The 16,182-nt window shown below is 35.7% G+C and overlaps 2 protein-coding genes across 6 annotated transcripts; both read left to right on the forward strand.

Moving 5' to 3' along the window:
* Nucleotides 1-718: 718 nt before the first annotated feature.
* Nucleotides 719-9,193, forward strand: LOC147472958 (kinesin-like protein NACK2). Of its 5 annotated transcripts, none has more exons than XM_086588012.1 (15): nt 719-856; nt 1,082-1,358; nt 1,530-1,619; nt 1,717-1,817; nt 2,203-2,316; nt 2,408-2,489; nt 3,027-3,094; nt 3,293-3,352; nt 3,477-3,601; nt 4,814-5,012; nt 5,233-5,379; nt 5,650-5,718; nt 5,874-6,788; nt 7,720-8,024; nt 8,755-9,193. In XM_086588012.1, exons 2-15 carry the CDS (start codon nt 1,115-1,117, stop codon nt 9,080-9,082), a joined length of 2,847 nt encoding a protein of 948 aa, XP_086444138.1. In that variant the 5' UTR covers nt 719-856; nt 1,082-1,114; the 3' UTR covers nt 9,083-9,193. The 5 variants fall into 5 exon arrangements, with proteins under 5 accessions (XP_086444138.1, XP_086444142.1, XP_086444137.1 ...); XM_086588016.1 differs by having other exon boundaries at nt 735-856; nt 5,245-5,379; XM_086588011.1 differs by having other exon boundaries at nt 768-897.
* A 656-nt stretch (nt 9,194-9,849) lies between these two features.
* EIF3K (eukaryotic translation initiation factor 3K) lies at nt 9,850-13,959 on the forward strand. Its single transcript, XM_086587999.1, is given in 9 exon segments — nt 9,850-10,006; nt 10,074-10,130; nt 10,199-10,249; nt 10,497-10,539; nt 10,542-10,558; nt 11,943-11,993; nt 12,102-12,168; nt 12,771-12,853; nt 13,620-13,959. Coding segments are annotated over 9 exon segments (687 nt in total). The 5' UTR covers nt 9,850-9,892; the 3' UTR covers nt 13,824-13,959.
* The last annotated feature ends 2,223 nt before the right edge of the window (nt 13,960-16,182 follow it).

Genomic DNA, 16,182 nt, shown 5'->3' on the forward strand with positions numbered 1-16,182 from the left:
TTATTAATTTTTTATGTCTAGCCTACTAAAATAGTGGAGACTCCGGAGTGGAGGGTAAGTAGTTGAGTCGACTGTGTGTTTTAAGAAGATTTGAATAAAAAAAAAACCCAAACTCGTCAGTGTTCTCTGGGCTCGAACTCACGACTTGTGTGCGAAAAGCCCAGAAAAACCAAATGGGATCCGTTCCCGTCAGTGTCCTGTTTCAAAATTATAATAAATAACGTATCTAGAAATGATCATCACCGCTTTTATGGTGATCCCAATGATCCCCCGATAGACATGCTTTATATCTTTTTTTTTTTAGTTCTAATCACCATCCAATCTTTAAATTTTTTATTATTGTAAAAATAAAGTTGACAATCTAATCGAATAATGTAATCCAACTTGAATTGGTCGAATCTCTTCATTTAGAACTTTCAATTGATAATTTAAAAAACCCTGACCCACTCGACAATCCCAAAGAATTGGTCGAGCTAGGACTTGGGCTGATAATTTAAAGACCGGCTCGGATTATGTCCCGGCTCAGGTTGCCAACCCCAACCCCGAGTTCCACCCCTAACTTGATTTGGCATTTGGGGGCCACTTCGGTCTGTGACAAGAGCAGGGTTACACACATATGAGCCAGGGAGTAGTATAATAGAACCCACTACTACTTTTTTTTTTTTTTATTTTGTTGTCGTTATTATATACTTCAAATCAAACTAATAAAGAGAAGCGAGGGAGATACGGAAAACGTAAAACAAACATTCAAAAATAGCCGTTACATTTTTCCCCATACTCATTTCTAAACTTTGTTTCTTTAAAGACTCGTTTGGACGAATATCTTTCTACTTTCTACTTTTTGCTTCTTTACTGGGTATGTAGAAATTACACTCTTGGAATTACTACTGCTACATTGTGAGTTTTCTTGAGGTTGAATGTAAGTAGTTTTAACTACTTGTAGTTTTTTTTTTTTCAATTTCAGGTGAATTTTTGTTGGTTAGTTTCAAGAAAAGATTAATTTTTTGTTTCTTTGTTAGGGTTTATGTTTGTTTTCTTGAATTGCAGTGTCATTTTATATATATTTGATATTGGTTTGTAGATTTGGAGTATTAAAAGAAAATAAAAAAAAAAAATGAGAAGAATGGTTAGAACACCGGTGAAGCCAGCATTGTCAAAGGTGGTTTCGAGGACACCAGTATCAACACCTGGAGGAGGGCCGAAATCTCGTGAGGAGAAGATATTTGTAACGGTGCGCGTGAGGCCTTTGACACAAGAGCAGACACAGAAAGATCAAGTTGCTTGGGCATGTATAGACGAACATACCATTTTCCCTACAAGCGTCAATCATGAACGCTCTTGCGTCCCTTATACCTTTGGTAAAATTTATTTGTATTTCCGTTCTGTAGCGGTGCTTATGCCTTGTGTTACTTTCATTGGTTGATCAACATGCATTGCTTATACCTTTTGTAAAATTTATTTGAACTACTAGTGTAGTGGCAAGTTTTACGCACCAACTAATAAGTGTTTCTATTCTTTACCCGTAACAGATAGGGTATTTGATCCATTCTGTGCAACTGAGAAAGTTTATGAGGAAGGGGCCAAGGATGTCGCGTTATCTGCCCTTACAGGAATTAATGGTCAGTGCAAAACTAATATAGGATGAACATAACATTTCATTGTCTTTTTCCTCAAAGTAAGAATGACCTTTTTTTTTTTTTTCTTTTCTTTCTTCAGCGACAATATTTGCATATGGTCAAACAAGCAGTGGTAAGACATTTACTATGAGAGGGATTGCTGAAAACGCTGTCAGGGACATCTTCAAGCACATTAGTCTTGTAAGTTTTAGTTACTTCCTAATCAAAATTGTTCAAAGTGTAGGGATCACAGTTGATTTGATAGTTGTAGTGAGGCCTTGAAATCATGACAACTAGATAAAATTGTTTGTAGTCCTTGCTTTCAAGTTTAATATTTCTTTCATTCAATATCATGATATATATACAGAGTCTTGGTTAATTGTTACTATAATATAGTTTTTAGGGTTAATCCTTAGTCATATAGTATTGTACTAGTTATTGTAGTAATCTGGTAGCTTGATTTGCTGGTGTTAATATGTTATTAGAAAGTAGGATTCTCTGTTATATAAAGATTTTCTGTTATATTTACATTTTTCCTTTCACTATGGTTTCCTTTAATGATATTTTATTGTGACGTTTGTCACAGACTCCAGAGAGGGATTACGTACTTAAATTTTCTGCTTTGGAGATCTACAATGAAACTGTCATAGACTTGTTGAATCGAGACTCTGGCCCTCTTCGGCTTTTGGATGATCCTGAGGTATTTTGGAAGATGATTTTACTAATACATAGTTTTAACGAGTGTTTTTTGTATAAGTCGTCTGAGTTTGAAGTTCATTTTTTGAATGCAGAAAGGGGTCATCGTAGAAAAACAAATTGAAGAAGTAGCTAAAGACTTTCAAGATCTGAGGAACTTAATTGCAATCTGTGAAGGTGACCATGTTTTTGTAGTTAATTTTATCAAGAGCTGCTCACTTCTATCATCTACGTGACTCTACCCGGCACATCCGTAGGACTCTCTGCACTTATCAACCATTCTTTGAGACATTTTTTTTGTCCAAGTAAAAAATACGAAATAGACCAATTATTGTCTTTTAATTGAAAGTGGAATGTCGTATTAGAATAATTATATTAGTGAGACCATTTAATTGGATCAAATGTTGTCATTATCGTATAGTAGTAGACTCATTCCATTGATGATCGATGGTTATGGTTTTTGGACGAAAGTGGAATGCTGTATTAGATTAGCAAGACCATTTAATTGCATCAAATGTTGTCATTATCTTAAAGTAGTATACTCATTCCATTGATGATCGATGGTCATGCATTTTGGATTTTTTGCTACATTGCATGACAAATACACAATTGCACTCCGCTTTTGTGTGTGTTGTGTGTGTGTGTTTATTTAGCTGATGTCCTTTAGATGTCCTTTAATAAGTATCTACTCACATTTTGTTTTTCAATTTCCAGCTCAAAGGCAAGTGGGGGAAACTGCACAAAATCATAAAAGCTCAAGGTCGCATCAGATAATTAAGCTGGTGAGTTATATTAATAAATTCTATGAATGAGGTCTGCTGCATCATGCTTCATTTGAAATCATATTTTGGTGTATGCCTCTAGTAGTCTAGTAAACCCTGACACCCTGACACCCTAACATCACCATATACATATATAGTTTGAGTAAGCCAACCTGAGGTTAACACTTTTTAACATGCTGCTTTCTCCTTTGATTTCAGACTGTAGAGAGCAGACTCCGCGAATACTCAGGCTCTGTGAAATCTTATATAGCCAGTCTGGTATTCCCTCTTCTTCTTCTCCTTCTTTGTTGTGCTGTTTTTGGGGTTAAAGACTTAAAGTAGCCCTTTCTTTGTTTTTTCTCTGAAGTTGATTATGTCTCATCGACTATCGACGTTTTTGCAGAATCTAGTGGACCTTGCAGGAAGTGAACGTGCCTCGCAAACGAAGGTGGTTGGTATTAGGCTCATGGAAGGTTCTCATATTAACCGCAGCTTGCTAACTCTGACGACTGTCATTAGGAAACTCAGGTCAGTGAATGTCTAAACTTAATAGATCAAGTTGTAATATACTTTGTTTTATTAAAGGTATAAGTTTCTTTACTAGCCCTTCCTTTTTGCATGTAAAGCTTTCCTTGATGGTTTTATGTTGACTTCTGGATCTGTTCTAGTTTCATCTCGTTCTTTCTTTGATAGAAATGTTATCCTTTTCCTTATTTGTGTTTCTCATATAACGCATGAGATCCCAGATTCTGTTTTACTCACTGCTTTGGATGAAAACACAATATTTGAGACATCTATCATCTGATGCTAAGGTGCTGCACCTATATAATATTTATTCTTATTGTGCCTTTATGAATAGATCACTTTTACTTAGAAGGGTCCACATATAAATATGATCCATATATGTGTGCTCACGTATATATGAACCATGGAGATTCCACTGATATTTTACTCGCGAATGTTTAACTGAATCAGAAATTTTAGATTGTCTGATTTTGTATAAAATGGATCCCCTAAGTCCTAACCTTATGAAACATATATATAAAATATCAGTCAAATTCGGGACCACTCATTCCACTGTTAATTGGGGACTACATAAATGGGCCGTTTTGTGGAGATGCCATGATATCTGCACACAAATGTTGAATATGGTAGTTTTTATGTGCGTCAAATTGAAGATTGTGGTATAAAATCCACAATAGGCTGATCCGTGGAGATGACCTATTAGTGAGGAGATAATTTCTGCACACACAAAATGTTGAATATGTAGTTTTTATGTGTGTCAACGATCATGAATTTTGAGTAAAATTATCTGGAATGACAGCATATTCAAATTTCATAAGCTAATGGTTATTGCTCATACTTAATAAAATAGGTCGACTTGTAGACACTACATCCTGGGTCAAAACAATTGGGTGGCAAATTATGACCAGTTGCAGTTTTATGAATAACTCAAAAGTATGAACAGTCATTTGTGTTCATCGTTGAAAGCAAATTATTAAATTGTATAAAACTATCTGCTCGAGGTGTTGCTGTTGAGCAAGTACCATGTGTTTGGCAACATGCCGCCCAATGTATTTTTGAGACTCATGTGTTGTTGAGTTTATAGACTTTATACCATGCTGGTACTCCATTTTTTGCCTACTAACTGAGCTAATGACATGTACATACTTTTAGTAACTTTACAAAGAGTTAGTCACCTACTCTGTTCCTTATTACTCCTACAAATTTTGCTACCAGTGTTGGAAAAAGGAGTGCTCATATACCATACCGGGATTCAAAGCTTACTCGAATACTGCAACCTTCTTTAGGAGGGAATTCTCGAACTGCAATTATCTGTACAATGAGCCCTGCATTAAGTCATGTGGAACAATCAAGGAACACTCTCTCTTTTGCGAATAGTGCGAAGGAAGTCACCAATACTGCCAAAGTTAACATGGTATGTATGCATCTCATAGCAAAACGGCGCTTTGATTTGTGGTTTTCCCTTTGAATTGACCTTTTGGATGCTAGTAGCTTCTAGCGTGTATTATTGTTAAAGCAATACTTGAACACTGAAGACTACTGAAAACACTAGATGGTCTTGATTCATTCTCTCTTGTTATCGTTTATATAGGTGAGCTCGTTTACTAATATTATGGTTTGTTAATGCATGGTAGCTACATGATCAGGTTGTTGCAGAGAAGCAATTGGTGAAGCAATTGCAAAACGAAGTTGCCAGACTTGAGGCAGAGATGCAATCTCCAGAACCTTCATCATTATGTCTAAAATCCCAGTTGATAGAAAAGGATTTGAAACTTCAGCAGGTATTTAAGTCCAAAAAGTAGCTTGGACATTTCATTTAGGGTAAACAGGTTTTTATTAATCAAGCCCAATATAATTTTTTCTGACACAAGTATTCTTTATTATGTGGAAGACAGTGGATGTTAATAGAAAAAAATCCTTGATCTATGTTCTGTCTATCTCAATGTGTACGGTTTTGCATGTACAACATTTATAATCGACTATAGATGTTTACCTGTATGGAATTTCTTGCATTCTAATATTTTTTTTCTGGTGGAACTTGTAATTTGCAGATCATGAGGGAAAATGAAGAGCTGAGGCGTCAGCTTGACTTAGAAAGAACAACGAGCAAGAGGCAGAAGGTAAAAGGAACCCTGTCTTTAACTTAGTCCTTACATCTATAGTTTGATTATACTTTAAGTATGTCTTTTACAAGAGGCATAAGGTAAAGGAACCCTATCTTTAACTTATTCCTTATCTGTTACTTGATTCTACTTTTTCTATGCATAAATTTCAGGGCGTGAACCCTTCTCAGTCTTCTCATCAGGTAGCCAAGCATCTTTCATTTTCCACTGAAGTTGGGCCTGATTTGGGTACTCCCAGCTCACTAAGAGGAAAGAGAAAACAGTTGGGAATAAATGATTTGCGGCGGTCAATTACTTCTACAGATCCTACCATGCTTGTACATGAAATACGCAAGCTTGAGCAGCGGCAGATACAGCTTGGTCAGGAAGCAAACCGAGCACTAGAAGTACTCCATAAGGAGGTTGCCTCTCACAAATTGGGAAGCCAAGATGCTGCAGAGAATGTTGCTAAGCTTCTGGCAGAGATCAAGGAGATGCAGGTTGTTAGTACCATCACTGAGGAGATTGAAGTCAGCAGCAATACAAACCTCAAAGAGGAGATAACTCGATTGAACTCCCACGAAAGCACCATTGCCACTCTAGAAGAGAAACTTGAGATTGTGCAACAATCTATAGACAAGCTGATGATGGCTCTTCCAGATACTGTGGAAACTTCTGAGTCTAAGGACCAATTAGGGAATAACAGCGTTCTACCGTCTCCCTTGAGAAATAGCACAAACAGGTCTCATATTATACGATATCCGTGCTCACCAATGTCCTCTTCTTCTGACGTTATGGACTTGGAGCAGGAGAACAAGCCCCCACAGAATGAGGGTTTTGTGTCTGGCCATGATGCACCGCTGCAATCATGTAGAGCTACCCCCATAAAAAACACACATGGTCACAATATCTCATCAAGGGAAGGTACACCTGGTTCCAGTCGAGTAAAGTCTGTTAATGTCAAGAAAATGCAGGAGATGTTCAAGAATGCTGCTGAACAGAACATAAGGAGCATAAGAGCTTATGTGACTGAGCTGAAAGAAAGGGTTGCTAAGCTACAATACCAGAAACAGCTCCTTGTGTGCCAGGTAAGCAACTCTTGTCTTGATTCAGAATTGGAACGTTTGATTAATAGAGGTCCATTTGATTAATAGAGGTCCATTAGAGTTGGAGGGTACTTGATTGTATTGGATGATTGGAGAAGAGAAGTCTCAGACCATCTAAATTGTCCCCATGTTGGAACCCAGGGGTTTAATTTTTAGTTCCAGAAAACTTTTCAAGCAGCTTGAGAGTTTTAACTGCTAATTGTTTCTGTAGTTAAGGGAACCATTACCATAACTACTAAAAATTGTGGTTTAACTTTTAAGTAATACTAGTAATTTTAACAATGTCCGACACCCGACATATTACTGATATTAGAGTATATATTCAATAAAATAAGTGCGGAAAATATATTATTAATCAAGTTTGAAAGAAAAGTAATAATGTGAATAGATTTGCATCATTGCATGTTACACGAGAGAAGTGTTAAATAGCACAAATTTTACTTGAGAACTTGAGGTGCAAAGAGAGAGTTAGGAATAAAAAAATTTGATATTTTTATTGTGAAATTACATATGGTGGCCTTGCAATATGTATGTATTTGGGTTTTTCTCTGGAAGTTACCCGTTTTTCACCTTTAATATCCTACTGGAATATCAAATTAGACCTGAACATGTTGTTTTATTGCCATGGCCACCGGGTAATTCATCTAACTCTGTGCATTCACTGATTGGGGATCCACCGGTTTTGGCTTAAATGGTTTCATATGGGTAGTATCCATTTGGACCCGCCTCTTGGAGGATCCATTTCCACAGTACCTATCACCTTAAGGGTTATTATCTAGTTTTAGTTCTGGCAATGTGGAAACGGTTTTACACCAGAATTGCAGTGCTTTATGTACAATGGTTTGTTTATCATTTTTATATACGCTTTTAAAAAAATGCATTTATAATATTTCTTTTATATCTATTGTCTTAGGTTTTGGAGCTAGAGGAAAACGAGTCTTCATCTTGTGAAACGGAAGTACAAGATAAAACTCCTATTTCATGGCACCTAGTTTTTGAGGAACAGAGGAAGCAGATTATCATGTTATGGCATCTTTGTCATGTTTCAATAATTCACCGCACACAATTCTACTTATTATTTAGAGGAGACCCTGATGATCAAATGTATATAGAAGTTGAGCTTCGAAGGTTGATATGGATGGACAAACAGTTGGCAGAGGTTGGCAATGCAAGTCCGGCTCTCTTGGGGGATGAACCTGCAACCTCTGTTACATCATGGTAATCATGTCTCTTCCAGTGATCTTTAAATTATTTTATTTGTTAGACCAGGGCTTGTTTGTTATGGTCATACACTTATACATGTGCGACTTGAGTAAAACATATAGTGAGCAAGATAAGCAGTTAATTGAATAATAATAGACGCCAAGAAGTGCTTGTTTGCTTCATGCTTGCCCTCAGCAGAATCCTAGTGTCAAGCAAATTACTAGTTTTTTAAATCTACTTTGTGGCGCAAGTTAAGAAAATTGCTGTTTGATAATTTTACTGTTGTAGTGTGTGTTTTCCCTCAAAGATATGTGGTGTGTGCTCGAGTGTGTTGTGAAGTGTGTCGCCTGCCCTTCTTGTGTAGACCCGTCTGTACTGATATATGGTGCAGTGCCTAACTTTATCTGCTTGAACTTCTGGACTAAAGGGGATTTCGACATGGTTGCTTCAGCCAAAATAAGCGTGACTTACAACTCCTGTATAATATAGTTTCTGTATCTAGAATGTAAATAGCTGAGCATAGTCTAAGTGCTTGACTATCAGTTTGCGTGCTATCTTTAGGACGAATTCTCAGTGTCAATCAGGTTGCAAGTTTCTTCTGCTTAACATGTGCAGTGAGCTGCTGCAAGTGTATTATTAGTTAACATGTGTGCTTTTCAATGTTTCATGTGATTGTTGTATTAAAAAGTTTTAAAATAAGAATTGTAACCATTACTATGCTAATGACATTTTTGGTGTGATACAGTATCAGGGCTTTGAAGCAAGAAAGGGAACAACTCAGCAAGAGGGCGGCTTCAAGACTTACACCGCAGGAACTTGAAATGATTTACACAAAATGGGAAGTCCCACCCGGTGGAAAACAGAGGAGGTTGCAGCTGGTGAACAAGCTGTGGACTGATCCACATAACATGCAACATGTACGAGATAGTGCTGAGGTTGTGGCAAAGCTAGTTGGGTTTTGTGAGTCGAAAGAGAATGCTTCAAAGGAGATGTTTCAGCTGAGTTTTGTATCACCGTGTGATAAAAAATCATGGATGGGATGGAACCTGATATCAAATCTTCTTCATTTGTAATAAAAACAAAAACTTGTATGTAGTTGGTCTGTTTTGTTGTACCTCGTGTGTTACTAATGTGTATATAATTAAGTTGAAGGTGATCTAATCCTATTTCCTGTATTCAACAAAGTGAACCCGGGTCCGGACAATATCTAGCCGGTCTTCCCGAATACCATTCCCAATCTCGAGTAGTTTATTTATTTAATTTAGAAACATTTTCCTCACTAAATTTAGAATAAACTCAACTTTTATTAATATAATTTGAACAAGATTTTTTTTATTAATAATTTAAAAACACAATAACTTTAAATTAAATAATTTATTTCCATGGAAATTAAAACAAGTCCTTTGATTTTATTATTGATAATTTAAAAAACCTCCATATTCCAAAGGCCTAATTTTAATGTTATGGGTTGTTTTCAAATTATACATGGTTTACATTATCAACTGTCTTCATCTGCTTAATGTTTTTTCGTGGGTTGTTTTTTTTGTCTCCGATCTCCATCTCCACTCCTCCTTTCCATCTCCATCACCTAGAGTTGGTCCCAATTTTGCAACCAACTTTTTTCATTGGTATCTGATTTTTTTAAATAATATAATTATCTCTCATTTTGTTTTAAAAAAATAAATAAATAAGTCTCTCCTATATAATTACAATTAGAATCCAAATAAACCATGCTAACTATGGACTTAAAAATAGCATGGTTTACTAGTAAGGCAGTAATTGGTCTGAAAATAGAAAAAGAATGGGGTGGAAATAACATGATTGCCCTAAATAGAAGAGAGGCTTAATAAAACCCAGTGAGAACTGAGAAGTTTGTGTTTGTAATGGGGAGAGAACAGCAACAGGCGATGGTATCGTACACCGTGGATCAACTAATCTCTTTGAATCCTTACAATCCCGACATTCTCCCTGACCTCGAAAACTATGTCAATGAGCAGGTCTGTTTTTCTTTATTATTATTATTATTATCAAACTCAATTTAATTTTTGTTTTTTATCCGTCCAGGTTTCTTCTCAAACATACAGTTTGGATGCGAATCTCTGCCTTCTTCGACTCTACCAGGTTTGCCCTTTTTTCTTTTTCCATCATTATATATATTTTTTTATTGACTCAAATCTTTGATGACGTAGTTTGAGCCAGAGAGGATGAACACGCAAATTGTTGCCCGCATTCTCATTAAGGTATGCTACTCATGGAACAAACAATTCATATCTTATTTAATGGTTTACCAAATTATGTCGTTGATATTCTTCGATTTTATCCGGTACCTTGTTTTAAGCAAATTTATATCAGGGATACTTTTTTTTTTATCAATTTCAACACTTATACTTGCTCCTGGTAGATCAATTTAATACCTTTTGAATTTATCTGGCAAATAGCTGCTGACCTGTTTGTACTTATTGTTACACTTTCTTGTTTCGACAATAGGCTCTGATGGCAATGCCTGCGCCAGATTTCAGCCTTTGTCTGTTTTAATTCCAGAGAGGGTGGTATGTTTCATTACTCAAATAGCTTCTATCTGCTCCTACTTTCTATATTCACAAGTTGTTTCTATTTATTTTTAAATGATGTGTTCTTGTTAAATGACTTTATCTAGGGTGATCTTGGACACACCCATAAAAACACTTCCATACTACATAACTAACTAAAGTTTTTGCCATACCCCAATAACTGCCTCAATCTAATAATATCTCCCAAATTAATTTGGGGTATTTCCAAGAGGCAAAAAAAAACACTCGACCTTTTTTTTTCAGTAATCTTCTTCTAGAGGCTTTGGCCGGGTTAATACCATTTCAGATTTCAAACAAACAGACTCGACTACAACCTTGAGTTTTATCATTTGCTCAGTCTTGCGATGTAGAAATGCAACACGGTACATAAACGTACACTAGTTCGAAACAATGTCATATTATGACTTGGATTTATTTTTACTCTGAAGTTCATAGTTTAAACTAGTTCATGAGTTCATGATATTATTCTTAAAATGGATTAGTGGAAATAAACCCATGTATGGTGTAATTACGGTTATATTCGTTGAAACATCAAAAAATTTCATCAGATATAAATGACTTGTCTTGGGTACGCCTAATAAAAAAAGGGTAATTTAGGAACATTAATGTGTCTAAAAAAAATTTTTTAATTTTTTTTTTTTAAGTTGGGTATAAGAGTGTTTTTATGGGTTTGTCCAAGATCATCCTTTATCTATGTCACAAAATAATGTATTCAAGAAAGTTGGGGTACGGGAGTGTTTTTTTGGGTGTGTCCAAGATCACCCTTTATCTATATCACAAAATAATGTATTCAAAACATCATATCTGCAGAGTTCACCTTAAGTATTGAAGCAGCGGAACAGATTCAGCTGTAGAAAGAACTAAATTAGGAAACGATCTAGTATATAACGATACTCAAGATGATGTAATATAAGTATATAGATGTGGGAGGGCAAGAAACCAAGTTAATACGGAAATATAGATGTTATCAGTGGAAAAACTTCTCTGTCTAAACCATCCTGATTACTGGAGTACAAATGGAATAGAAAGTGTAAAGACGGGATTAAAGAAACGGCGTTTTATATATGATTAAGAACCACGAGGAATACTATCACATACTCACATGGACATCTTCTTACTTTTATCTATCATTTAACGATAAATATGCATCCAAGGTCTTTTTTTGTTTATTTTTTGATGCGCCATAAGATACTAAATTAGTCAAGGCCTCTACTGGTCTGGGTTCACAAGACAAAATTTCTACCGTTACAGTTTGTTCTTTGTTCCTTTGTTTATTGCTTTATTTTTATTTGTTAATTTGGAATTTTAAACTTAACTTCTTTAAGGTTGTTGTGGTAAATATTTGCTTTTGAATTGGTCTCAGCAAATGGAAGAACAGTTCAAGACACTGATTGTTCTGTCGCACTATCTGGAGGTATGTTTTCCAATATATCTGTTAATACTCACATGCAGATGTATGCCTGAAATGACTGCTTATGTTCTTTCTTTTTTTTTCTGATTTTTTTGTATTTTTGTTCTGTAGACTGCAAGATTCAGACAGTTTTGGGATGAGGCTGCAAAAAACCGCAGCATACTTGAAGTTGTGCCAGGTAAATATGCAAGTTTTTCTTATATTCATAAATTCAATCAGATCTGCTTTCATGTTAAATGCCCATTTCTTATATCTGATTTTGGAATATAGGATGACAATTTACCACTCTACTGATATGGCTCTGTGCACTGTATTTAGTGCTTTATGTTGAGTTGTATATTTATATTATATCTAAGCAGTTAAGTGCCATCCTTTTTAAAACTCATTCTTAATGAAAGGAACACAGACAAACATAATATCACCTCAATTAATTTTATACAGTGTTAATAGCATGATGCTACAATTATGGCATAACCCATCTTTCCTGATTCATATGCACACCATTTGTTGCTACCTAGGAAAGTAACTAAGTAAGCCAATAGTTGGCATTAACTGTAACACATTTTTTTTAGATATTAATCATGCATCAATTGAATTCATTACAATAACTTCCATTAGGACCTATATCAAGTGAGAAATTACATTAGGCTGTGAAAAATCAAATGACAGGTCGTTGATGCCGAGGCACCTGTACAGAAAACATGTAGACAGACCGTATGAACTAGTTTTGTTGTGATTGTGTTTTCATCAAATTGTTGCTTACACGACGATTATGTGCAGGTTTTGAGCAAGCTATTCAGGCTTATGCTATTCACGTCCTTTCACTGACATATCAGAAGGTTCCCAGATCTGTAATAGCGGAGGTATAAATGATTTTACTTTCTCTCTGAAATTTCTGGAAAATGACTAACACACTGAATGAGAAAATTCTCTTGGAATCAGGCCATGTAGGGATGGATTGTGCAAGTGGTTGCTGTGATTTCCTTTTTCTATTCCTTTAGTGCTATTTCAAGCACGTAGGTGCTTTACATGAAAAAAGTGCTTGTACAATTTGAAGTAGTTTTCTCCCAAGCCACACACACAAAACAAGAAAAACCGAAATTGAAGTAGTGAGCAGCTTGCAGGTGTAAGATCACAGATGTGTGTGCAGTCCAATGACCTCTGAAATAACTTAAATGAATTACTTGGTGTTGGCGTAGCTCTGCCTAAGTAACATGAGCTGAATCTTTTGGGAACATCATTTTGTTCTATTTAAGTGATGGGTTTTGATTTGCAGATATGGTAGCTAAACTGTGTCTAAGGCCCGACTCTTTATGGTATACAACTATACATAAGCTTGATGTTCTTCTTTACTTGAACATTAAGTCGTAAAGCTATTCAAGCTTGTCTAGTTGACTTTAACTATTAACTCGTGAAACCTGGTTCCTTGGAGATCAGCATTTGTGATTTAGTTCGGCCCAAACCAGGAAGAACGATGCATTTTTCTTTATCTGCTCTTGGTTTGGGTCTATTGTTAATACTCACTAAGTTTCTGCCCGGTTAACTCTATCAGCTATGAAATAGCTTTGCACTGAACTTGTTAACTTCGCTTTTTGACTACACTGTAAGAATACGATTTGTTTTTCACAGGCTATCAACGTTGAAGGCCTCTCCTTGGACAAGTACCTGGAGCACCAGAGCACCAACTGCAGTTGGATACTTGAGAAGGGTCAAAGCAGAGGCCAGCTCATTACCCTCCCCCGCAACGAGTTCAACCAACCGGATCTCAAGAAAAGCACTGCAGATAGCATCCCATTGGAGCATGTGGCTCGTATTTTTCCCATTCTCAGCTAATTTTCTGAAAATGGAAATAAGATGAAAACTAGTATCATTGTCTTATTTTTATGCCAAAGGTTGAAACTAGTTGGGGTGGAATGCTTTTGGTAGGGTTCTGTTCCCATTTTTATGACATCACCTTTTCCAACATTAATCTTTGTTGTTTCTTCTACTTCATCTTTGTTCTTCTTGCTGCGTGGTGGCGAAAACTAACCCCCAAGTTCCTGTTATTTTTTGGGCCAAACTTAGCAAGAAAAATAACATATAGCTGATGACAACCATTGGGACACAAAAAGAAAATGTTATGTCAAATAAAACACAACCATTAGGGCTGCTAGTATGAAACAATGAGGTCTCTAGTAAAACTTCAGTGGCCGTGATAGTAATACACTATGCTCTTGCATACAGTCCTTGTTCGAGATCCTGGGGAGTGGGACTAGGGGTCGATAATCCTATTAATTGAAGGGTATTTACACGCACTTTATGGGATTGGCTCTCTTTGGCAAAAGGGTAGAAAAAATAATGGTTATTCCATGTCTTTTTACATCCCAACATGCCCGATAGGACCACGGCAGTGAAGTGCCATGAACTCCCATATTCTATGGCAGTGAGGTGTCTTGTGTGTCCCACATTCCACGACACAGCTTTGCCGCTAAGGGTTTTTTTTTTTTTTTTTTTAATCTCAAATTTTGAACACCCACATCAGACTGGATATTGTGATGTCTCCAAAACTACGGTAACACGTTGTCATGAGTATATAAAGGATTGCGGGAACTTGTTGTTTTGTAAAAAAGAGTATAAATATGGCACTTTGAGAAGACTAGTGGTAGATACCACTATATTATAAAATATCAGGATATGAATATTTATAGTATCGTAGATATATCCTTCTCTTTAGGGATATTTTACATTGTTTCATTCCGCTCGTTATATGAACTCCACTTATACGGGGTTTTTTTTATAGAGATATTCTCCCATATAATATAGATCATCCTTAGAAGAAAAAATCAATATATTTGAAAATGTCTAGACATATCGAAATTTGCTTACAATGTTATAAAATTATCCAATGATTCAGATTTTTCCAATTTCAAAACAATTTTTAAGAAGATTAAATATTTTCGTTTGGGCTGATTTTTTGTAGAAAGATTCTCCATTACGAGAAGACTATCTAGATATTTTTCATTGTTTCATATGCAAATATTATTAATATATATAAAATATTATAAATATTTCTTAATATATCATTTTATTTATATTTATTTAAAATATAATAATAAATATTAAATAAAATTATTACCTACACATTTATATTTATTTTTTATAAAGATATATGCACAGTTTTCATAAAGTGCGTCACGCCGTGCGTCCAAAAATTAAGGTCAAACATGGCGAGTTACTTTTGTTGACGACAAAGAAATCCTGACGAATGATCCATTGTTAATCTATTATTGTGGGACAACTACACAATGATCACAATAGTACAGTTCTCCGGTTTGTTAATCTGACGCACACATGAAAACAAATCTAACGTGAAAATCCAAAACCTATCAAATCACTTTTCTAGACTTTTCTTACTTCTAGAAAAGTATCTCGGCGTATTACTTGACTTGGTACTCTTCATCTAAAACTTGGTACTCTTCGTCGAAAAGGCAAATGATAAAGGGTGATTGGTCTCTTCTCAAAATAGTGAGTCAGACCAAAAAGAACGAAATTTTGGGTTATCTATTCCTTTCTACCCATTAGAGCATCTTTAAGTTGGTGGTAGTATACTTTTCATATTTGAAGAATGCGAATGAAAAAATTGGTCGCAAATTTTGACCAATTTTAAGTGGCCGCAAATTCGATTACCAAAAAATAACCCACACGACATTAGTACTGTCGCGGGATAGTTTTAATATCGCCCATGTATAATTTGAAAATAACCCACGCGACATTAGGAGTGGTGCGCAAGTAAAAAAAAAAACCCTACGCGACATTAGGAGTGGCGCGCGACAAAGTCTGGCGTGCGTGTGGTAATCGGTCAAAGTCAAAAAAATTGTGGAAAGTTACATTTGCAATGTGCCAAGATTTTTTGATCCAAATTGCGTCGATTTCCGCATCCAAATTGCCGAATTTATAACAAGAATCGAAACAAGCGGTAATCTACACTAATCGTCTACCTAGAGTTGAAATTCCGAAAAATTCCGATGCATTTCTTCAAATTTGAAGAATGCGACCACGAATGCGTCCACCTAGAGATGCTCTTACGCCCTTACTAGTTACTCTACTCTTTTCCGTGTTTCTTATTTCATTAATTAAAGTGAAAAGCATATCAAGTTATCAACCATTAAAACCAACACAATAACAAAACCAACCAAAAAAATAGAAAAATTTG

The sequence above is a fragment of the Coptis chinensis genome, unplaced genomic scaffold (assembly GCF_015680905.1).
Source record: "Coptis chinensis isolate HL-2020 unplaced genomic scaffold, ASM1568090v1 utg617_pilon_pilon, whole genome shotgun sequence".
In the NCBI taxonomy this organism is placed as follows: domain Eukaryota; kingdom Viridiplantae; phylum Streptophyta; class Magnoliopsida; order Ranunculales; family Ranunculaceae; genus Coptis; species Coptis chinensis.